The sequence below is a fragment of the Panulirus ornatus genome, chromosome 65, assembly GCF_036320965.1.
Source record: "Panulirus ornatus isolate Po-2019 chromosome 65, ASM3632096v1, whole genome shotgun sequence".
NCBI lineage: Eukaryota > Metazoa > Arthropoda > Malacostraca > Decapoda > Palinuridae > Panulirus > Panulirus ornatus.
Window position 1 is genome coordinate 10,543,549 of NC_092288.1, and position 24,445 is coordinate 10,567,993.

Sequence of the window (24,445 nt, forward strand, 5' to 3'; positions counted from 1 at the left end):
TATATACAACGGTGCCACATATATACAACGGTGCCACATATATACTACATTGCCACATATAAACTACAGTGCCACATATAAACTACAGTGCCTTAAATAGTTTAATACCACAGATGGTATAGTGCCATGAATGGTATCATGCCATAGACAGTGTAGGGTAGTGCCATAGAGTTTAGTATAGTGCCACAGATTGTATTGCAGTGCCGCGGACAGTGTCTTGCAGTGCCATCGGACAGTGGAGTGATGTGGCTCTACGGGCGAGGTAGCGGTGTGGCACCACGGACAGTGTCGTGCCAAGGGCAGTGCAGTGTAGTGCCATCGGAGGTTTTTGCCGATTGGTAGTAGACAGGAGTGGAGGGCTACAGTATTGACCTTTCCACTTTGTTGTATCGGATATTCATAATTTGTGACCCTTCCACGCCCAAGGAACTGCGCCTTGTCCGCCTCTCTCTCTCTCTCTCTCTCTCTCTCTCTCTCTCTCTCTCTCTCTCTCTCTCTCTCTCTCTCTCTCTCTATCACTAGCTGTTGCTCCTCTGAAACCGACCCATCGCATTGGTTTATGACCTGCTTTTGTTAATGCGTGTAGGATTCAATGTTTTCTTCAAAAAAAATGAAAAAAGAAGAGGTTCTTGTTTTGGCAAAGGGTTTATTTAGTTGGTGGGCCGGGTTGGTTGGAAGGTCCAGTTCATAACGTCGAGGAATTAGAACTTTTTTAAAAGGTTTCGAGGTGGTTTTTTTTTTTTGGGGGGGGGGGGGGGGGAAGGCGATGATCATTAAGGTTAGGATGGAAGATTGATCGTCAAAAGTTGCAACTGAAATGGAAAGATTGTGTTGTGGTGCGGAGGGAAGGAAGGACTTGCGCGATGGCCTGCTTATCCCAGCTGGCTGGTGCAACCTCACATCTCCCACCCCACCCCGACCCCACCACACACACACACACACACACACACACACACACACACACACACACACACACAAATATTATGATATCGGTAGTGACTTCCAACCCCACGTAGGTAGGAGTCAGCGAACACGATCGTGAGATGCAGTGGCTCCGCAGGTCGTATGGCAGATGTGTGGTGGTGGTGAGGGATGGATGGATGGATGGTAGTTGAAGGTACGATGAGGCGAGAAATCACGAAGGAGGTGGAGTCGTCTAGCGGTGGAGACGTGGTAATGTGTGTGGGTGAGATGGAGGAGGCGTGAATGCGGCCTATCGTCTTACCTGCCACGTCAACTCATTATTATGGGTCGGGGACGTATGTGTGTGTGTGTGTGTGTGTGTGTGTGTGTGGACGTAATAGGCTCTGTTTACTTTATGCGCCTTAGATTTAGATAGGAACGGGGTTAGAAATGTCTTACAGGAAGGTAGGCTTGAGATGGAATTGCATATATATATATATATATATATATATATATATATATATATATATATATGATATGGATCTCTTTGATGTAGCGGTTAGCGTTCCCGACTGGGACGCATTCACGGGTCGCCCAGGGTTCGAATCGTAGTGGCGGCACTCAGTCCACAGTCCACTCGGCTGTTCATCCACCCATACGGGTTGGTCGATGAAACGGGTACACAAGTAGGAACGTGGGTCATGCACGTGCGGACGGCGCCCGAGCACTGGCTTAACATTGGTCACTAGCAGGTGAGGACGAGACTGGAGGCAGTGGTCGTCGCGACACAAACGGGGGGGACCGTATATTGTCACACCTGCACAGTCTGTACTCTAACACGTGGCTCTGAGCATCACCTCAGGTGGCAGTAACACGTGGAAGGCGTGGCCAGGTGTTCACGTAACGGGTCGTCATGATGTCGGAGATAAGAAGGTATTTGCGATTGATATTATAACTATACTCCAGTGATAATTGGTACCTTCGTGAGGGCCCAGTGGTGACAACACATGGGAGGGACGCTGTTCTCCCAGCAAGGTGTGTGCGTATCGTAGTGCTCCGGGCCGACGGGAGATAAGATAGTGGAAGCTGATTACCCAGTGACCCTCTGAGTCAGAGGTGCAGAAGATCAGGTCTTTTTTTTTCTATTATTGTATATTCCCTTCGTGGTAAGTTTGTGCAGACTTTGTACAGTTTCCTGAGAACCATCAGGGTGGAGCATATGTAGGAGAACCATCAGGGTGGAGCATATGTAGGAGAACCATCAAGGTGGAGCATATGTAGGAGAACCATCAGGGTGAACCATATGTAGGAGAACCATCAGGGTGGAGCTTATGTAGGAGAACCATCAGGGTGAACCATATGTAGGAGAACCATCAGGGTGGAGCATATGTAGGAGAACCATCAGGGTGGAGCATATGTAGGAGAACCATCAGGGTGAACCATATGTAGGAGAACCATCAGGGTGGAGCTTATGTAGGAGAACCATCAGGGTGAACCATATGTAGGAGAACCATCAGGGTGAACCATATGTAGGAGAACCATCAGGGTGGAGCTTATGTAGGAGAACCATCAGGGTGAACCATATGTAGGAGAACCATCAGGGTGAACCATATGTAGGAGAACCATCAGGGTGGAGCTTATGTAGGAGAACCATCAGGGTGGAGCATATGTAGGAGAACCATCAGGGTGGAGCATATGTAGGAGAACCATCAGGGTGAACCATATGTAGGAGAACCATCAGGGTGAACCATATGTAGGAGAACCATCAGGGTGGAGCATATGTAGGAGAACCATCAGGTGAACCATATGTAGGAGAACCATCAGGGTGAACCATATGTAGGAGAACCATCAGGGTGGAGCTTATGTAGGAGAACCATCAGGGTGAACCATATGTAGGAGAACCATCAGGGTGAACCATATGTAGAACTATCAGGGTGAACCATATGTAGGAGAACCATCAGGATGAACCATCAGCAGGAGAACCATCAGGGTGAACCATATGTAGGAGAACCATCAGGGTGAACCATATGTAGAGAACCATCAGGGTGGAGCTTATGTAGGAGAACCATCAGGGTGGAGCTTATGTAGGAGAACCATCAGGGTGGAGCTTATGTAGGAGAACCATCAGGGTGGAGCTTATGTAGGAGAACCATCAGGGTGGAGCTTATGTAGGAGAACCATCAGGGTGGAGCTTATGTAGGAGAACCATCAGGGTGGAGCTTATGTAGGAGAACCATCAGGTGAACCATATGTAGGAGAACCATCAGGGTGGAGCATATGTAGGAGAACCATCAGGTGAACCATATGTAGGAGAACCATCAGGTGAACCATATGTAGAGAACCATCAGGTGAACCATATGTAGGAGAACCATCAGGGTGAACCATATGTAGGAGAACCATCAGGGTGAACCATATGTAGGAGAACCATCAGGGTGGAGCTTATGTAGGAGAACCATCAGGGTGGAGCATATGTAGGAGAACCATCAGGGTGGAGCATATGTAGGAGAACCATCAGGGTGGAGCTTATGTAGGAGAACCATCAGGTGAACCATATGTAGGAGAACCATCAGGTGGAGCATATGTAGGAGAACCATCAGGGTGGAGCTTATGTAGGAGAACCATCAGGTGAACCATATGTAGGAGAACCATCAGGGTGGAGCTTATGTAGGAGAACCATCAGGGTGGAGCTTATGTAGGAGAACCATCAGGTGGAGCATATGTAGGAGAACCATCAGGTGAACCATATGTAGGAGAACCATCAGGTGGAGCATATGTAGGAGAACCATCAGGGTGGAGCTTATGTAGGAGAACCATCAGGTGGAGCATATGTAGGAGAACATCAGGGTGGAGCATATGTAGGAGAACATCAGGGTGGAGCATATGTAGGAGAACATCAGGGTGGAGCTTATGTAGGAGAACCATCAGGTGAACCATATGTAGGAGAACCATCAGGTGAACCATATGTAGGAGAACCATCAGGTGAACCATATGTAGGAGAACCATCAGGTGAACCATATGTAGGAGAACCATCAGGTGAACCATATGTAGGAGAACCATCAGGTGAACCATATGTAGGAGAACCATCAGGTGAACCATATGTAGGAGAACCATCAGGTGAACCATATGTAGGAGAACCATCAGGTGAACCATATGTAGGAGAACCATCAGGGTGAACCATATGTAGGAGAACCATCAGGTGAACCATATGTAGGAGAACCATCAGGTGAACCATATGTAGGAGAACCATCAGGTGAACCATATGTAGGAGAACCATCAGGTGAACCATATGTAGGAGAACCATCAGGTGAACCATATGTAGGAGAACCATCAGGTGAACCATATGTAGGAGAACCATCAGGTGAACCATATGTAGGAGAACCATCAGGTGAACCATATGTAGGAGAACCATCAGGTGAACCATATGTAGGAGAACCATCAGGTGGAGCATATGTAGGAGAACATCAGGGTGGAGCATATGTAGGAGAACCATCAGGTGAACCATATGTAGGAGAACCATCAGGGTGGAGCTTATGTAGGAGAACCATCAGGTGGAGCATATGTAGGAGAACCATCAGGGTGGAGCTTATGTAGGAGAACCATCAGGGTGAACCATATGTAGGAGAACATCAGGGTGGAGCATATGTAGGAGAACCATCAGGTGAACCATATGTAGGAGAACCATCAGGGTGAACCATATGTAGAGAACCATCAGGGTGGAGCTTATGTAGGAGAACCATCAGGGTGAACCATATGTAGGAGAACCATCAGGGTGAACCATATGTAGGAGAACCATCAGGGTGGAGCTTATGTAGGAGAACCATCAGGTGAACCATATGTAGGAGAACCATCAGGTGAACCATATGTAGGAGAACCATCAGGTGAACCATATGTAGGAGAACCATCAGGTGAACCATATGTAGGAGAACCATCAGGGTGGAGCTTATGTAGGAGAACCATCAGGTGAACCATATGTAGGAGAACCATCAGGTGAACCATATGTAGGAGAACCATCAGGGTGGAGCTTATGTAGGAGAACCATCAGGTGAACCATATGTAGGAGAACCATCAGGGTGAACCATATGTAGGAGAACCATCAGGGTGGAGCTTATGTAGGAGAACCATCAGGGTGGAGCTTATGTAGGAGAACCATCAGGGTGGAGCTTATGTAGGAGAACCATCAGGTGAACCATATGTAGGAGAACCATCAGGGTGGAGCTTATGTAGGAGAACCATCAGGGTGGAGCATATGTAGGAGAACCATCAGGGTGGAGCTTATGTAGGAGAACCATCAGGTGAACCATATTAGGAGAACCATCAGGTGAACCATATGTAGGAGAACCATCAGGGTGGAGCTTATGTAGGAGAACCATCAGGTGAACCATATGTAGGAGAACCATCAGGTGAACCATATGTAGGAGAACCATCAGGGTGGAGCATATGTAGGAGAACCATCAGGGTGGAGCTTATGTAGGAGAACCATCAGGGTGGAGCTTATGTAGGAGAACCATCAGGGTGGAGCTTATGTAGGAGAACCATCAGGTGGAGCATATGTAGGAGAACCATCAGGTGGAGCATATGTAGGAGAACCATCAGGTGAACCATATGTAGGAGAACCATCAGGGTGAACCATATGTAGGAGAACCATCAGGGTGGAGCTTATGTAGGAGAACCATCAGGGTGAACCATATGTAGGAGAACCATCAGGTGAACCATATGTAGGAGAACCATCAGGTGGAGCATATGTAGGAGAACCATCAGGTGGAGCATATGTAGGAGAACCATCAGGGTGGAGCATATGTAGGAGAACCATCAGGTGAACCATATGTAGGAGAACCATCAGGGTGGAGCATATGTAGGAGAACCATCAGGTGGAGCATATGTAGGAGAACCATCAGGTGAACCATATGTAGGAGAACCATCAGGTGAACCATATGTAGGAGAACCATCAGGGTGAACCATATGTAGGAGAACCATCAGGTGAACCATATGTAGGAGAACCATCAGGTGAACCATATGTAGGAGAACCATCAGGGTGAACCATATGTAGGAGAACCATCAGGGTGAACCATATGTAGGAGAACCATCAGGGTGAACCATATGTAGGAGAACCATCAGGGTGAACCATATGTAGGAGAACCATCAGGGTGAACCATATGTAGGAGAACCATCAGGGTGAACCATATGTAGGAGAACCATCAGGTGAACCATATGTAGGAGAACCATCAGGGTGAACCATATGTAGGAGAACCATCAGGGTGAACCATATGTAGGAGAACCATCAGGTGAACCATATGTAGGAGAACCATCAGGGTGAACCATATGTAGGAGAACCATCAGGTGAACCATATGTAGGAGAACCATCAGGGTGAACCATATGTAGGAGAACCATCAGGTGAACCATATGTAGGAGAACCATCAGGTGAACCATATGTAGGAGAACCATCAGGGTGAACCATATGTAGGAGAACCATCAGGTGAACCATATGTAGGAGAACCATCAGGGTGAACCATATGTAGGAGAACCATCAGGTGAACCATATGTAGGAGAACCATCAGGTGAACCATATGTAGGAGAACCATCAGGGTGGAGCTTATGTAGGAGAACCATCAGGTGAACCATATGTAGGAGAACCATCAGGTGAACCATATGTAGGAGAACATCAGGGTGGAGCATATGTAGGAGAACCATCAGGTGAACCATATGTAGGAGAACCATCAGGTGAACCATATGTAGGAGAACCATCAGGGTGGAGCTTATGTAGGAGAACCATCAGGTGAACCATATGTAGGAGAACCATCAGGTGAACCATATGTAGGAGAACCATCAGGGTGAACCATATGTAGGAGAACCATCAGGTGAACCATATGTAGGAGAACCATCAGGGTGGAGCTTATGTAGGAGAACCATCAGGGTGGAGCTTATGTAGGAGAACCATCAGGGTGGAGCTTATGTAGGAGAACCATCAGGTGAACCATATGTAGGAGAACCATCAGGGTGGAGCATATGTAGGAGAACCATCAGGGTGGAGCATATGTAGGAGAACCATCAGGTGAACCATATGTAGGAGAACATCAGGGTGGAGCATATGTAGGAGAACCATCAGGGTGGAGCTTATGTAGGAGAACCATCAGGTGGAGCATATGTAGGAGAACCATCAGGTGGAGCATATGTAGGAGAACATCAGGGTGGAGCTTATGTAGGAGAACCATCAGGTGAACCATATGTAGGAGAACCATCAGGTGAACCATATGTAGGAGAACCATCAGGGTGAACCATATGTAGGAGAACATCAGGGTGGAGCATATGTAGGAGAACCATCAGGGTGGAGCATATGTAGGAGAACCATCAGGTGAACCATATGTAGGAGAACCATCAGGGTGGAGCATATGTAGGAGAACCATCAGGTGGAGCATATGTAGGAGAACCATCAGGTGAACCATATGTAGGAGAACCATCAGGTGAACCATATGTAGGAGAACCATCAGGTGGAGCATATGTAGGAGAACCATCAGGTGAACCATATGTAGGAGAACCATCAGGGTGAACCATATGTAGGAGAACCATCAGGTGAACCATATGTAGGAGAACCATCAGGGTGGAGCTTATGTAGGAGAACCATCAGGGTGGAGCTTATGTAGGAGAACCATCAGGGTGGAGCATATGTAGGAGAACCATCAGGGTGGAGCATATGTAGGAGAACCATCAGGGTGGAGCTTATGTAGGAGAACCATCAGGTGGAGCATATGTAGGAGAACCATCAGGGTGGAGCTTATGTAGGAGAACCATCAGGTGAACCATATGTAGGAGAACCATCAGGTGAACCATATGTAGGAGAACATCAGGGTGGAGCATATGTAGGAGAACCATCAGGGTGGAGCTTATGTAGGAGAACCATCAGGGTGGAGCTTATGTAGGAGAACCATCAGGGTGAACCATATGTAGGAGAACCATCAGGTGAACCATATGTAGGAGAACATCAGGGTGGAGCATATGTAGGAGAACCATCAGGGTGAACCATATGTAGGAGAACCATCAGGGTGGAGCTTATGTAGGAGAACCATCAGGTGAACCATATGTAGGAGAACCATCAGGTGAACCATATGTAGGAGAACCATCAGGTGGAGCATATGTAGGAGAACATCAGGGTGGAGCATATGTAGGAGAACCATCAGGTGAACCATATGTAGGAGAACCATCAGGGTGAACCATATGTAGGAGAACCATCAGGGTGGAGCATATGTAGGAGAACCATCAGGGTGAACCATATGTAGGAGAACATCAGGGTGGAGCATATGTAGGAGAACCATCAGGGTGAACCATATGTAGGAGAACCATCAGGGTGGAGCTTATGTAGGAGAACCATCAGGTGGAGCATATGTAGGAGAACCATCAGGGTGGAGCTTATGTAGGAGAACCATCAGGTGAACCATATGTAGGAGAACCATCAGGGTGAACCATATGTAGGAGAACCATCAGGGTGAACCATATGTAGGAGAACCATCAGGGTGGAGCTTATGTAGGAGAACCATCAGGGTGAACCATATGTAGGAGAACATCAGGGTGGAGCTTATGTAGGAGAACCATCAGGTGAACCATATGTAGGAGAACCATCAGGGTGAACCATATGTAGGAGAACCATCAGGGTGAACCATATGTAGGAGAACCATCAGGGTGGAGCTTATGTAGGAGAACCATCACACTTCAGCGTCAGAGCCCTCAATATCTCTTTATATGACTTCATCTTCGTACACACCGGACACCTTGACGCCCCTGTCCTGGAGCTATGTATATCCGTCCTTTGTCCTATATACATACCTAAGGCTTGGATCGATCAATACTCATCTGTCTCCATCAACATAGATAAGGAGCTGAGCTTACAAGCGAGGTCCTCCAGTGGAGGACGTGGCCGTGTCTTTACGACCTCGGTTCCTTCACCTGCAGTCCTGTTGGCTGGGCTGTGGTTAAAGGTCGTCTTGCATTGCCAGATGGACCGTCCTGTACTACACCTCTCACGTGGTATCACAGTGGTACACGAACGAGGGAGACTAGACATTACTCTCCGGCGACACGCGACGCATACAAACAGCCAAGTAATCATCCAACGAGACCACCACAACAGGAAGAAGAATATTAAGGACGAGTGATTTATTTCACGCATCTGGTTCCCCGCCATTTTATACCCACTCTACCGAACCGCTTGGGTTAGAGTGGTCAGGTGTGAGTAAGGCTGGGACATTGTCCGGCTTTGGCGAGTGAGTAGGGAGACAGGGGAGGTGGTCAGGCCTGTATCTGTCCTGGATCAGGGGTGGCCTATGGTCATCGGAACTCAAAGGTTGTCTTGAAGGTCTTTTGGTCATGCACACACAGCACCGTCTGACTGTCGAGTGGAGGGCAGTCGAAGGTGGAGTGAGGCGTTTGTGTACACGATTGACGGCAGAGGGAGGGGATTTATTTACCTTTTGTATACTCTACGCTGCGCGACCTCCACACTCCCCCAACGTAATGGCTTGGCATTTGTCGCTGTAGTTAGACCAGCAATTACACTGACGGACCTGTTAAGATATTTAAAGTCTCGTGTTAAGTTAAGCTGAACTCGTTGTTTTTAACGTCACCCTGATGTTTGCGAGACCTGAAGTGAGGATCCGGGACCTGCACACCGTCAACATGCGACCAGCCTGGTGCACGCGACCCCGTCCGCCAGGGCTGACAACCAAGTGTCCAGCCAGACCTGTAGTGACCATGGTGTCGGCTGTATGGATAACGATGACAACAGTGATGCTGACACACACACACACACACACACACGCACACACACACACACACACACGCACACACACTGCAGTGGTTAGCGTTGTGGATCAACCAGTGTAACGGGCATAGGGTCAAATCCTGGACAAGGCATCAGGTTCACAGCCAACCCAGCTCTTCATCCTCCTTTTGGAGTTGGTCGATGAATGGATACCTTGGGAAAGTGTGGGTATGAGGGGGAGTGGGGGGTCAATTAGGGCCCTGTAGTTGCTTCGTGTTGATGATCTACGGTCGAATGGAATGTTTTCAGGCCCAGTTTCTGTCAGCCCTGTCTACAAAAGTATAGTGAAAGTATCTCCTTAATACAATATAGATACCGAAGGTAATAGCACTTATTTCATGTACTACAAAGAATTAGAATACAAAATTGGGACGCTCCCCTAATGGTTTAGGGACGTTACTCAGTTGCCTGGTTTGCCCTTCCCAAAGGTCACCTCTGGTATGTGCATGTGAGTAATACGTATAAGGTCAAGGCACGGTGCATACAAGGTTAAGAGACGGGGCCAACACAAGTGTTATAATCTCTTGCTATCCCTGAACACATACATAACTAAACACCAGGGCGACGCCGCCTCACCAAACAAGGTCTATACCGAACACGACAATGACCCTAGACGGGGCTCCTCAGGTCTCGTCTTCACTCCCAGTATGATCATCGAGAACTCCTCACGAAAACCTCCTCTGAAGTGTGGGTGAATTACGGTCCCGGTCAAGCCCTGGAGTGTGGTACGTGAGAGGAAAACTCATCTCATGTCGTACTGGTTTGCGCAAACGTTGTACCATCGTGGTTAAGGGTCGTACCGCCGTACTCAAAGGTTGTACCGTCGTGGTTAAGGGTCGTACCGCCGTACTCAAAGGTCGAACCGTCGTGGTTAAGGGTCGTAACGTCGTGGTCAAGGGCCGTATCATCGTTCTCAAGGTCCCAGAGGGTTGTACCGTCGTGGTCAAGGGCCCTCCTACCTTCATGCCGTGCGGTCATACAGTCTTGCTTAACGTCCATATCCGCCCTTGCTCAAGGGGGGTTTAACCATGAGAGGAACGTATGGGGCGTTGTCACCCACCAAGAAACACAGCACAAACATTTTGTTTCTTCTCGAGCAGTAACTCAACCGTTTTGGTTCTCCGTCGATATCACGGTTGCTCGGCTTGTAGTCAACCTGAAGGGAAATTGATCAGGCTGAAATTCAGTTTTGGAAAGACTGGAGACTTAGGTGAGGGAGGGGTTTTACACCAGGATGGGCACATGGGCTGAGGTACACAGGTTAGGGTACACAGACTGCGTTATATAGACTGAGGTACACAGACTCTTGGGCTTAGAGGTTAGGGTACAAAACACAAGAGTCTCAGACTGGGGTACAGAACTTATGCTGGCTAGGGTACAGAGCCTAGGATACACGGGTTGGGGTGCAGAGCCTCGGGGTACATAGGCTGGGATACAGAGCCTTGGGGTACCTAGGCTGGGTACAGAGCCTCGGGATACACAGGCTGGGGTACAGAGTCTAGGGGTACACCGGCTGGGGTACAGAACCTAGGGGTACACAGGCTGGGATACAGAGCCTAGGGGTGCACCGGCTGGGGTACAGAACCTAGGGGTACACAGGCTGGGGTACAGAGCCTAGGGGTGCACCGGCTGGGGTACAGAACCTAGGGGTACACAGGCTGGGGTACAGAGCCTAGGGGTGCACAGGCTGGGGTACAGAACCTAGGGGTACACAGGCGGGGTTACAGAGCCTAGGGGTACAGAGCCTCGGGATACACAGGCTGTGGTATAGAGCCTAGGGGTACACCGGCTGGGGTACAGAACCTAGGGGTACACAGGCTGGGGTACAGAGCCTAGGGGTGCACCGGCTGGGGTACAGAACCTAGGGGTACACAGGCTGGGGTACAGGCACCAGCAGCGGCAGCTAGCAGGGTTGCCCAGTGTCGGGGTCGATACAGCTTATCAGATATTGGCCCCCACCACCACCACCCAACCCCCCCTTCCTCCTCCTCCCTCTCTCTCTCTCTCTCTTTCCTAGACCGGAACCCCGCCTCTCCCCCATCCTCATCCCATGTCTGGGCCCATACTTCCTCGTGGGTCGCTCCGCACCCACCCCCTTACCCGTAGCTCTTAGCTCACGTACGTTCCCGGGACCCATATTTCCCCCATGGTTCATCCCGAACTCATGCCACTCACCCCAGTAGTAGACCCCGATCGGTCCCATGCTTTCCCCGACCCACTAGTGGTTAGTCCCCCCTCGAACCCATGCCTCCTGCCCCCATGGTTGGGCCCCCATAACCCATGTCTCCTACCCGATGGGTTGCAGCGCGGTGGTCATAAGAACCTCCCGGGGGTCATGTATCCAAGGTTTGGGGGTAGTGTCACAGGCGGACTGATTCTAATGCCTCCCCGCACAGCCCATGACACCGACTTGCCAGCCGACCGCTGCACCAGCTAGAAGGAAAAAAAAACCACGGAAACTAATGAAAAATTAACCCGAGTGAGCGATGTAGAATGATATGTAAAAAGGGAAATATACTTGAAGTGCGTAGAGGTCATTGTGGGTGACTGTCCCTCTTCACATACTTGAATGACGAGCGGGGGAAAGAACTGAACTACTGAAGGCGAGGCCTTCATTAAAACCCAGATACGGGGGAGAATATTGTGATATTCTTTTCACGAGTAGGATGAGAAGATATTCTGCCGTGACTAATGATGTAATATCTGCCCTGATGGTTGTCAGGGGAATCCAGACGAGGATAGCCACATGGCCTCCTTGACCTCCCCACGCTGTGCACTGTCCTGCGGGAACTGGTCAGCATGAACTGATGAAAGACATAGGGCCTTGTGTGGGGGCAGCAGCCATATTTGTGTGGGTAGAATAGGGTCGCCTTGGTACCATCCCCGGCCCTGGCAGACAGTATGTGGGAGGACACACACACACACACACACACACACACACACACACACACACACACACACACACACACACACACACACACCCACCCACCCACCTCTCCCGCACCTGTGCTTCACGTCAAATTGGTCAACACTTGTGTTTGTAAGGGTTATGAGACGTGGTGTTTATAAATGCTTGTGATGATATTACTGTGCCGCCCCGCGCGCTGAATACCTCTGCCTCCTCCTTGTAGTATGATCGTAATCGTCTCGTGGACTTAGACTGAACGCTGGTTACGTCAGACGGTAATAGGCCTCACACAAGGCGACGCCAAGGTGGACTATGGCTACATGAGGCGTCATCATGCTACTAGTCAGTACTAGGTAATGCTAAGGTACTCGAGGCTACACTCGGCTACACATAACTAGTGGAGGTATATCATGTTGAGGACAGGTATCTATGAGCGGGGTGAGGGAGGCAGGCAGGCCGAAGCGCCAGGCCCGTCGCTCAGAGCAGGTAAACATGAACAAGAACTGCTGCTGCTGCAGGAGGAGGAGGAGGTGGTGGAGGAGGAAGAAGCCTCGTTATCGACGCGTTCCTCGGGCGACAGACGTGGTGGAGCGGCGGCGGTGGTGATGGTGGGGGGGGCCAACCTTATCTGGGCGGATGTTCTTCTCCTGCCGCGCCTCCCAGACACTTTACCAATAACACGTTACGCGCCACGGGGAAGACCTACCTTTTCCGCCAGGTTGCTCTCCCCCGGCGGGGAGAAACCCTCACGGTATCCCTCTGGATGATAGAAGTGTGCTGGTGGTGTCTCCCTCGCTCCATGACACGACCTGTGTAGCCATCGTACGCTCGATATGTGCTCCGTATGTCCTGCCACTACACGCGCTCTGTATGTGACACATTTACGTCATCTCTTAAGTCAGTCTGTGTACCCACTCCCGTTGACATTGTAGCTCCGAAGTGATGCATGATAGGAACATGATACACCACCTAGGGCACCTTAGGTACATCAATTTGCATCGTAGGAAAAATACTGATGGTTTTTGCAAGTTGTATATATACTCAGGAAGGTGGAATGATGGGCAGTTCATGAGTTTAACGTATATATGCTCTAAGGCTCGTATCGTCGTGTTCAAGGGTCGTACCGTCGTGTTCAAGGCTCGTTTCGTCGTGTTCAAGGGTCGTACCGTCGTGGTCAAGGCTCTTATCGTCGTGTTCAAGGGTCGCACCGTCGTGCTCAAGGCTCGTATCGTCGTGTTCAAGGATCGTACCGTCGTGTTCAAGGCTCGTATCGTCGTATTCAAGGGTCGCACCGTCGTGCTCAAGGGTCGAAGCGTTGCGTTCAGGGGTTTAAGTTCTGGTATTCTATCAGTCTTGGAAAAACGGTGTTGTATACTGGTGGTGTTAGGCTATGTAGGTTGATGTAGCTCGTGTTTATGTTACTTGGGTTCTCTTCTGCTTGCTGTCTGGGGGAGCAGCGTCGCCAGCTATTCCCGAGGCGCGTGTAGCCATGGCTTGCCTTCGTCAGAAGACCGTGGGGGCCTGGCCAGCCAGCGTCCCGGGGAAGGGTTGTTAGTCTCGTCTATTGAATCTCAAGGCTTGGGCCTGGCTTCCCGCCATCGTGGTCGTGTACTGTTCTGTAATACCTTATACAAGCGTCCGTTTCTCTCTCTGTCCCTCCGTCTATATTTTAAGTCAGTGTGTTCTCGTGTGTCCGCATGCGATCAGTGGGTCCGACCGCGTATCCATTGAAGGTACATTGCTCCCTCATATTGTAGGCTGGTCATCCAGAGCCTCTCCACACCAGCGTCTGATTAACAGTTCATCGTTGTATCATTACAGAGATTTTTTTTATTTTTTTTTTTGTATTTTTCTGAGGGAGGGGGCGGTGTAGAGGTGGAGGCTCACAGCGAGATGTGTCCCTCGCAGAGGGGGTGGCGGTGTAGAGGTGTAGACTACAGCGTGATGTTGTCCCTCACAGGTTCCAAGTTATGTCTCGTTTGTTGTGTTGTGTTGTACAGATTGATGACAAAACTGACACTCACTCATGCTCACCCTGATTGACACACTCCATCATAAGTTGTGGTTCAAGGGGGTCGTGTTCTACACCCGTGGCAACTTTTGAGACCCTCAGCCAGTGTTGTTGCGCAGGGGGGGTCGTCGTGTCAAGCGTGTGGCAGGTTAGTATTTACAGTGGGAGTCACACGGTGGCTGTAATTCCAGGAGCTTGTCCTACCCAAGTGTGGCAGCATAAAGACTTAACCTGCGAGGAGTGTTTTTTCCTGTGGCCTTGGGTGTCACACCGGACCGATGCGACAAGGTGTAGACGGGGTTGTGAGTGAGGTGCGAGGCGGTGTAATGATCGCGTGGGTGTAGTTGGGTGTGTAGGCCACATACACACCCCTCTCTCCCTCCCTCCCTCCCTCCCTCCCTCCCTACCTCGCCTTGAAGCGTCAACCATGCCGCCGGTACCCACGGTGATCGAGGACTTTGAGCTGGAGGTGTTGGAGCTGGTGGAGGAGAGGAGCCGCAGAGTCAGGAAACGGAGTAATGGCCACGCCTCGGGCGGCCTGAAGTCGCAGCAGGCCGGGGCCAAGGCCAGCGGCCCCCAGTCCCTCAGGGACCGGGTGGTGGAGGGCTGGGCGGCCAAAGTGGGCGTGCCGGCAGGAGGGGACACCTCGGCCTCCAAGCTCGCCCTCAACAACACCAAGGGCGACGGCCTCAAGAGACAGCGGCCCTCGTCCATCTACGCCAAGCTCTTCAACCTCTTCACCGTCACCAGCCAACAGTGTGGTAAGTCGGTCCTCTCTCTCTCTCTCTCTCTCTCTCTCTCTCTCTCTCTCTCTCTCTCTCTCTCTCTCTCTCTCTCTCTCTCTCTCTCTCTCTCTCTCCAGGGGTAAATCAGGTCCTGGCCCCTGCTCTAGCCCTGAGGGGGTGTCTCCTGTCTTGCCACTACCTCCATTGGTACCAACCACACCAGCACCACTATACCGCTACTACTACTACTACTACTGTTACTACTACTACTACTACTACTACTACTACTATTACCACTACTACAACCGCTGCCAACGCCACTACCACAAATATTATTGGTAATTATTGTTTGTTAATTACAATCTTTTTATTATCATTATCATTACTTTGTCATCACAGTTATTATTATTATTTTATTATTATTATTATTATTATTATTATTATTATTATTATTACTATTATTATTATTAATTTTATTATTATTAAACATTGTTATAAATGTTGTCATTATTATTCCTATATTATTATTATTATTTTTTTATTATTAATTTATTATTTTATTTTTATTATTGCCAAGTCGTATTTATTACAGTTATCGTGTTGTTGCGGCTCACATTGTTAATATTATCATTTATTGACAATATAGATTACTATTTTTTTTGGTCATATTCCTATTGTGATTTTCATAATTCTTTTCGTTGTCGATATGTGGAAGCAATATTAGTGACGTGGTTCATGTTGTTATTTTCATTTTGAATCGTCACCATTGATGGTGTCATTATATTGCTGTGTTTATTATCCATATGTATATATGTATGTATTGTGGGTGCTTTATTTTTGTAGTTGGTATTATTATTATTACCCAGTAATTCACCCTGTTGTTCAGAATGCGCCATTATGTAACACGGAAATACGGTATTGAGAGACTGGTACAAGATGTTTGACCATGTTATCCTTCGATGATATTATGTGTATGAAGTGGCTTGCATCATTGAGAGGGAACTGTTGAAGATTGTCTTCGTCTCGTATTCAGAAATGTTCTCCTAACCTCCTCTTGTGTTTAGAAATGCTCTAGATTCATCCTCTCTTTGGAAATGTTCCCTTGACTTCATCCTGTGTTTGGAAATGGTCTCCTAACTTCGTCCTGTGTATGAAAGTGTTCTGACTTCATCCTGAGTTGAGAAATGTTCTCCTAACTTCATCCTTTGTTGAGAAATGTTCTCCTAACTTCATCCTTTGTTGAGAAATGTTCTCCTAACTTCATCCTTTGTTGAGAAATGTTCTCCTAACTTCATCCTTTGTTGAGAAATGTTCTCCTAACTTCATCCTTTGTTGAGAAATGTTCTCCAAAACTGGTTCATCCTTTGTTGAGAAATGTTTTCCTAACTTCATCCTTTGTTTAGAAACGTTCTTCTAACTTCATCCTTTGTTGAGAAATGTTCTCCTAACTTCATCCTGAGTTGAGAAATATTCTCCTAACTTCATCCTTTGTCTAGAAATGTTCTCCTAACTTCATCCTTTGTTGAGAAATGTTCTCCTAACTTCATCCTTTGTTGAGAAATGTTCTCCTAACTTCATCCTTTGTTGAGAAATGTTCTCCTAACTTCATCCTTTGTTGAGAAATGTTCTCCTAACTTCATCCTTTGTTGAGAAATGTTCTCCTAACTTCATCCTTTGTTGAGAAATGTTCTCCTAACTTCATCCTTTGTTGAGAAATGTTCTCCTAACTTCATCCTTTGTTGAGAAATGTTCTCCTAACTTCATCCTTTGTTGAGAAATGTTCTCCTAACTTCATCCTTTGTTGAGAAATGTTCTCCTAACTTCATCCTTTGTTGAGAAATGTTCTCCTAACTTCATCCTTTGTTGAGAAATGTTCTCCTAACTTCATCCTTTGTTGAGAAATGTTCTCCTAACTTCATCCTTTGTTGAGAAATGTTCTCCTAACTTCATCCTTTGTTGAGAAATGTTCTCCTAACTTCATCCTTTGTTGAGAAATGTTCTCCTAACTTCATCCTTTGTTGAGAAATGTTCTCCTAACTTCATCCTTTGTTGAGAAATGTTCTCCTAACTTCATCCTTTGTTGAGAAATGTTCTCCTAACTTCATCCTTTGTTGAGAAATGTTCTCCTAACTTCATCCTTTGTTGAGAAATGTTCTCCTAACTTCATCCTTTGTTGAGAAATGTTCTCCTAACTTCATCCTTTGTTGAGAAATGTTCTCCTAACTTCATCCTTTGTTGAGAAATGTTCTCCTAACTTCATCCTTTGTTGAGAAATGTTCTCCTAACTTCATCCTTTGTTGAGAAATGTTCTCCTAACTTCATCCTTTGTTGAGAAATGTTCTCCTAACTTCATCCTTTGTTGAGAAATGTTCTCCTAACTTCATCCTTTGTTGAGAAATGTTCTCCTAACTTCATCCTTTGTTGAGAAATGTTCTCCTAACTTCATCCTTTGTTGAGAAATGTTCTCCTAACTTCATCCTTTGTTGAGAAATGTTCTCCTAACTTCATCCTTTGTTGAGAAATGTTCTCCTAACTTCATCCTTTGTTGAGAAATGTTCTCCTAACTTCATCCTTTGTTGAGAAATGTTCTCCTAACTTCATCCTTTGTTGAGAAATGTTCTCCTAACTTCATCCTTTGTTGAGAAATGTTCTCCTAACTTCATCCTTTGTTGAGAAATGTTCTCCTAACTTCATCCTTTGTTGAGAAATGTTCTCCTAACTTCATCCTTTGTTGAGAAATGTTCTCCTAACTTCATCCTTTGTTGAGAAATGTTCTCCTAACTTCATCCTTTGTTGAGAAATGTTCTCCTAACTTCATCCTTTGTTGAGAAATGTTCTCCTAACTTCATCCTTTGTTGAGAAATGTTCTCCTAACTTCATCCTTTGTTGAGAAATGTTCTCCTAACTTCATCCTTTGTTGAGAAATGTTCTCCTAACTTCATCCTTTGTTGAGAAATGTTCTCCTAACTTCATCCTTTGTTGAGAAATGTTCTCCTAACTTCATCCTTTGTTGAGAAATGTTCTCCTAACTTCATCCTTTGTTGAGAAATGTTCTCCTAACTTCATCCTTTGTTGAGAAATGTTCTCCTAACTTCATCCTTTGTTGAGAAATGTTCTCCTAACTTCATCCTTTGTTGAGAAATGTTCTCCTAACTTCATCCTTTGTTGAGAAATGTTCTCCTAACTTCATCCTTTGTTGAGAAATGTTCTCCTAACTTCATCCTTTGTTGAGAAATGTTCTCCTAACTTCATCCTTTGTTGAGAAATGTTCTCCTAACTTCATCCTTTGTTGAGAAATGTTCTCCTAACTTCATCCTTTGTTGAGAAATGTTCTCCTAACTTCATCCTTTGTTGAGAAATGTTCTCCTAACTTCATCCTTTGTTGAGAAATGTTCTCCTAACTTCATCCTTTGTTGAGAAATGTTCTCCTAACTTCATCCTTTGTTGAGAAATGTTCTCCTAACTTCATCCTTTGTTGAGAAATGTTCTCCTAACTTCATCCTTTGTTGAGAAATGTTCTCCTAACTTCATCCTTTGTTGAGAAATGTTCTCCTAACTTCATCCTTTGTTGAGAAATGTTCTCCTAACTTCATCCTTTGTTGAGAAATGTTCTCCTAACTTCATCCTTTGTTGAGAAATGTTCTCCTAACTTCATCCTTTGTTGAGAAATGTTCTCCTAACTTCATCCTTTGTTGAGAAATGTTCTCCTAACTTCATCCTTTGTTGAGAAATGTTCTCCTAACTTCATCCTTTGTTGAGAAATGTTCTCCTAACTTCATCCTTTGTTGAGAAATGTTCTCCTAACTTCATCCTTTGTTGAGAAATGTTCTCCTAACTTCATCCTTTGTTGAGAAATGTTCTCCTAACTTCATCCTTTGTTGAGAAATGTTCTCCTAACTTCATCCTTTGTTGAGAAATGTTCTCCTAACTTCATCCTTTGTTGAGAAATGTTCTCCTAACTTCATCCTTTGTTGAGAAATGTTCTCCTAACTTCATCCTTTGTTGAGAAATGTTCTCCTAACTTCATCCTTTGTTGAGAAATGTTCTCCTAACTTCATCCTTTGTTGAGAAATGTTCTCCTAACTTCATCCTTTGTTGAGAAATGTTCTCCTAACTTCATCCTTTGTTGAGAAATGTTCTCCTAACTTCATCCTTTGTTGAGAAATGTTCTCCTAACTTCATCCTTTGTTGAGAAATGTTCTCCTAACTTCATCCTTTGTTGAGAAATGTTCTCCTAACTTCATCCTTTGTTGAGAAATGTTCTCCTAACTTCATCCTTTGTTGAGAAATGTTCTCCTAACTTCATCCTTTGTTGAGAAATGTTCTCCTAACTTCATCCTTTGTTGAGAAATGTTCTCCTAACTTCATCCTTTGTTGAGAAATGTTCTCCTAACTTCATCCTTTGTTGAGAAATGTTCTCCTAACTTCATCCTTTGTTGAGAAATGTTCTCCTAACTTCATCCTTTGTTGAGAAATGTTCTCCTAACTTCATCCTTTGTTGAGAAATGTTCTCCTAACTTCATCCTTTGTTGAGAAATGTTCTCCTAACTTCATCCTTTGTTGAGAAATGTTCTCCTAACTTCATCCTTTGTTGAGAAATGTTCTCCTAACTTCATCCTTTGTTGAGAAATGTTCTCCTAACTTCATCCTTTGTTGAGAAATGTTCTCCTAACTTCATCCTTTGTTGAGAAATGTTCTCCTAACTTCATCCTTTGTTGAGAAATGTTCTCCTAACTTCATCCTTTGTTGAGAAATGTTCTCCTAACTTCATCCTTTGTTGAGAAATGTTCTCCTAACTTCATCCTTTGTTGAGAAATGTTCTCCTAACTTCATCCTTTGTTGAGAAATGTTCTCCTAACTTCATCCTTTGTTGAGAAATGTTCTCCTAACTTCATCCTTTGTTGAGAAATGTTCTCCTAACTTCATCCTTTGTTGAGAAATGTTCTCCTAACTTCATCCTTTGTTGAGAAATGTTCTCCTAACTTCATCCTTTGTTGAGAAATGTTCTCCTAACTTCATCCTTTGTTGAGAAATGTTCTCCTAACTTCATCCTTTGTTGAGAAATGTTCTCCTAACTTCATCCTTTGTTGAGAAATGTTCTCCTAACTTCATCCTTTGTTGAGAAATGTTCTCCTAACTTCATCCTTTGTTGAGAAATGTTCTCCTAACTTCATCCTTTGTTGAGAAATGTTCTCCTAACTTCATCCTTTGTTGAGAAATGTTCTCCTAACTTCATCCTTTGTTGAGAAATGTTCTCCTAACTTCATCCTTTGTTGAGAAATGTTCTCCTAACTTCATCCTTTGTTGAGAAATGTTCTCCTAACTTCATCCTTTGTTGAGAAATGTTCTCCTAACTTCATCCTTTGTTGAGAAATGTTCTCCTAACTTCATCCTTTGTTGAGAAATGTTCTCCTAACTTCATCCTTTGTTGAGAAATGTTCTCCTAACTTCATCCTTTGTTGAGAAATGTTCTCCTAACTTCATCCTTTGTTGAGAAATGTTCTCCTAACTTCATCCTTTGTTGAGAAATGTTCTCCTAACTTCATCCTTTGTTGAGAAATGTTCTCCTAACTTCATCCTTTGTTGAGAAATGTTCTCCTAACTTCATCCTTTGTTGAGAAATGTTCTCCTAACTTCATCCTTTGTTGAGAAATGTTCTCCTAACTTCATCCTTTGTTGAGAAATGTTCTCCTAACTTCATCCTTTGTTGAGAAATGTTCTCCTAACTTCATCCTTTGTTGAGAAATGTTCTCCTAACTTCATCCTTTGTTGAGAAATGTTCTCCTAACTTCATCCTTTGTTGAGAAATGTTCTCCTAACTTCATCCTTTGTTGAGAAATGTTCTCCTAACTTCATCCTTTGTTGAGAAATGTTCTCCTAACTTCATCCTTTGTTGAGAAATGTTCTCCTAACTTCATCCTTTGTTGAGAAATGTTCTCCTAACTTCATCCTTTGTTGAGAAATGTTCTCCTAACTTCATCCTTTGTTGAGAAATGTTCTCCTAACTTCATCCTTTGTTGAGAAATGTTCTCCTAACTTCATCCTTTGTTGAGAAATGTTCTCCTAACTTCATCCTTTGTTGAGAAATGTTCTCCTAACTTCATCCTTTGTTGAGAAATGTTCTCCTAACTTCATCCTTTGTTGAGAAATGTTCTCCTAACTTCATCCTTTGTTGAGAAATGTTCTCCTAACTTCATCCTTTGTTGAGAAATGTTCTCCTAACTTCATCCTTTGTTGAGAAATGTTCTCCTAACTTCATCCTTTGTTGAGAAATGTTCTCCTAACTTCATCCTTTGTTGAGAAATGTTCTCCTAACTTCATCCTTTGTTGAGAAATGTTCTCCTAACTTCATCCTTTGTTGAGAAATGTTCTCCTAACTTCATCCTTTGTTGAGAAATGTTCTCCTAACTTCATCCTTTGTTGAGAAATGTTCTCCTAACTTCATCCTTTGTTGAGAAATGTTCTCCTAACTTCATCCTTTGTTGAGAAATGTTCTCCTAACTTCATCCTTTGTTGAGAAATGTTTACGGCGTCCACACTTGCGACGAACCCCCAGCATCTGGCGCCCAGTGGCCCAAAGACGCGCCAGCTGCTTACTGAGTCCGCCACTGGACGTACTGTGACGCTGGTCCACTCCGAAACTCTAAGTCGGGGTGATTACGTGGACGCTCATGCAGAAACCTACACGAACCGTGTCGTCTCCATGTGAGACCCGTAGCACTGTGCTCGGCTGACGGGCCCCCCTCCTGGATCATACCCGGTTTTTAAGCGTCGAACGCAAGTACCCAGACCCACATCAGTACTGACACACCCCCCCCTGCACGACCCCTCTGTTGCAACACAAGTGACATCCTACCACCGAATCATACCCACCCTTGCCGTGCTACACACCAGCCTGATGCAGTAGGAGAATCAACACAGTAGCGTGAGGGAAACAAGAAAAAAAAAAAAAAGAGAAGTTAAGCGGTTTAGATAATCAGACTCCCTCCTCTTCTCCTCGGGTTAAGCGCCTCTCCAATAAAGACGCAGCTCAACTTAAGTAGCGATCACTTAGCCATCATCTACCGGATACCTCCACGCCACCCGCCTCCTCCCAGCCAGCGCTCCCCCGTCATCACCAGCGCCCTCCGAGGCAGTACATGAATATTGGAAATTACCAATCATTTTGTCCAGCGTCTAGGTAGATACGTCCGCTGTTCCCAATCCCTGACTTGAGAGACTACTCTGGTCATCACGTATGGCATTATAGTCACTCCTCCAAGTCATACATACGAGCTACGCGCCCTCAGAGCCCTTACTCGTACCAAATTGGAGGAACAAGAGAGAAAGCAAAAAAAAAAGACTACATCCTGTATCCAGCTCCTCCCGCCCCACCTCTGCTTCATCATTAACACTTCCCTCCATCAGTCACAATGCCCGTCTCCCCAACAGCGAAGTCCGTACGCCTTTTCATCTTCCATTGAGTTAACGAGCCATTGTCATCGCTCCTCTCAATAGCATGGTCATGTGAAGAACAAACCCTCCTCCCCTACCACACTGGCTCGTCGGGCCTTCCTAGATATTACCTGTCGCGAGGTAGTCAGAGACTCGGGTCATCCTCGTAGCTCTCGACGTAGTCAGCCATGACATAATCATGACGAAAAACCATCAGCCTTGAGCTTGCAGACACACGTCTCATTCCTGGGGCTTGATGGCCTCCGTCGGCCTCGTCAGGTTAAACGCTTCCGAGAGGCCATCTCCACCGTGCAGTCCTTCGCCTTTGACGTACTGCAGGTCAGAAAGAAGGAAAGAAGATGGGTCCTGCGTGCTTCCTCATCCTGATGGTTGCCCACGAGAAGCATGTAGATGACTTTACCCTTTTTAGCTTCCTCATCCTCAACCAAAATCAAGACCATTAGTCATCCACGTCGCACCCAACCATGCCCCATTCTCTACCGTTCTTGATTACGCTCCAGTACCCTCCACATTGGTCGGTACACCAGGCTTCTCTCTCTCACAATGGACGATGAATTAAGCTAGAGGGACAGCGTCGGTACGGTCATCAAATCCTCCGGCCGTCAGCTATTGTCTCGATGGCCACAAGGCACTGGGCTCCCGCCGACTGAACTCAACAGCAATTACACAATAATCTCTTCCTCTCTCCAATGCTTGACTGCTCTGACGGCACATGTCCAGAGGCGCTCACCACACTGGTCCTCCCGACACACCCTCCTCTTCCGCTCTCACCACGCTGGTCCTCCCGACACACCCTCCTCTTCCTCACAAACCTTGACCGCCATCCAGCTGGTCGGGAGGAAGGTACCGCACCTCTCTCGCCTCCAGTGCCCCGGGGTTGGGTGCTACAGTTCGGCGCCCTGGTCGCCGCCGCTTCGAGCTCACCCGAGATCATCACTCACACTGCCACAGTTTTGATCTGTGCCGCTATCAAGCGGCCGGCCATTTTTATACCGTGCAGCTCCTGCTCATCCTGTGAGCGGTGGTGCATTGGGAACACAAGAGGTCACAGGGACTCTTATGTCAGACCCGAGTGTGTCAGCTGATATTCAAGACCTGTCCCATCCCAGCCAGAACTGCCCCCATCCTAGCCAGTACTGCCTCATCCTAACCAGAACTGATCCAGCCCCGCCAGAACTGCCCCATCCTAGCCAGTACTGCCCCATCCTAGCCAGAACTGATCCAACCCCGCCAGAACTGCCCCATCCTAGCCAGTACTGCCCCATCCTAGCCAAAACTGCCCCATTCTAGCGAGAACTGCGCCATCCTAGCCAGAACTGCGCCATCCTAGCCAGAACTGCGCCATCCTAGCCATTGTGAACATATCATCAGTAAACTACCCTGTGATCTGTGTCGTTGTTTGTATTGCGTGTGTATCATAACTCTTGATTATTTTCGGCTTTTCGGCTACAGTCAATTCTCTATAACCTTACACACACACACACACACACACACCCCCCCCCCCCCCCCAGTTGATAACCTTCCAGCACCACCTTCAAGGCTGCGCTCCACCCTGGAGCAGGTGAAATGATAGACTTGAATCGAGAACGTTCTCCACCAGAATGTAAATCCCCTTTTTTCTTCCACGGACGAT

At 46.5% G+C, this 24,445-nt stretch overlaps 1 protein-coding gene across 10 annotated transcripts in view; it reads left to right on the top strand.

The window, feature by feature from the left end:
* ATP8B (ATPase phospholipid transporting 8B) overlaps positions 1-24,445 on the top strand; it is a 268,417-nt gene that overhangs the window by 144,700 nt on the left and 99,272 nt on the right. The window contains exon 1 of one of the 10 annotated variants that reach the window (XM_071657794.1): positions 14,784-15,393. The exons of 6 other annotated variants lie outside the window; for them this stretch is intronic. In XM_071657794.1, coding sequence (XP_071513895.1) covers positions 15,060-15,393 — 334 coding nt within the window. In that variant the 5' untranslated portion in view covers positions 14,784-15,059. Of the gene's footprint in view, positions 1-14,783; positions 15,394-24,445 lie in introns of those variants that run through there. 3 more of the 10 variants (XM_071657795.1, XM_071657796.1, XM_071657797.1) reach the window with 3 other exon arrangements.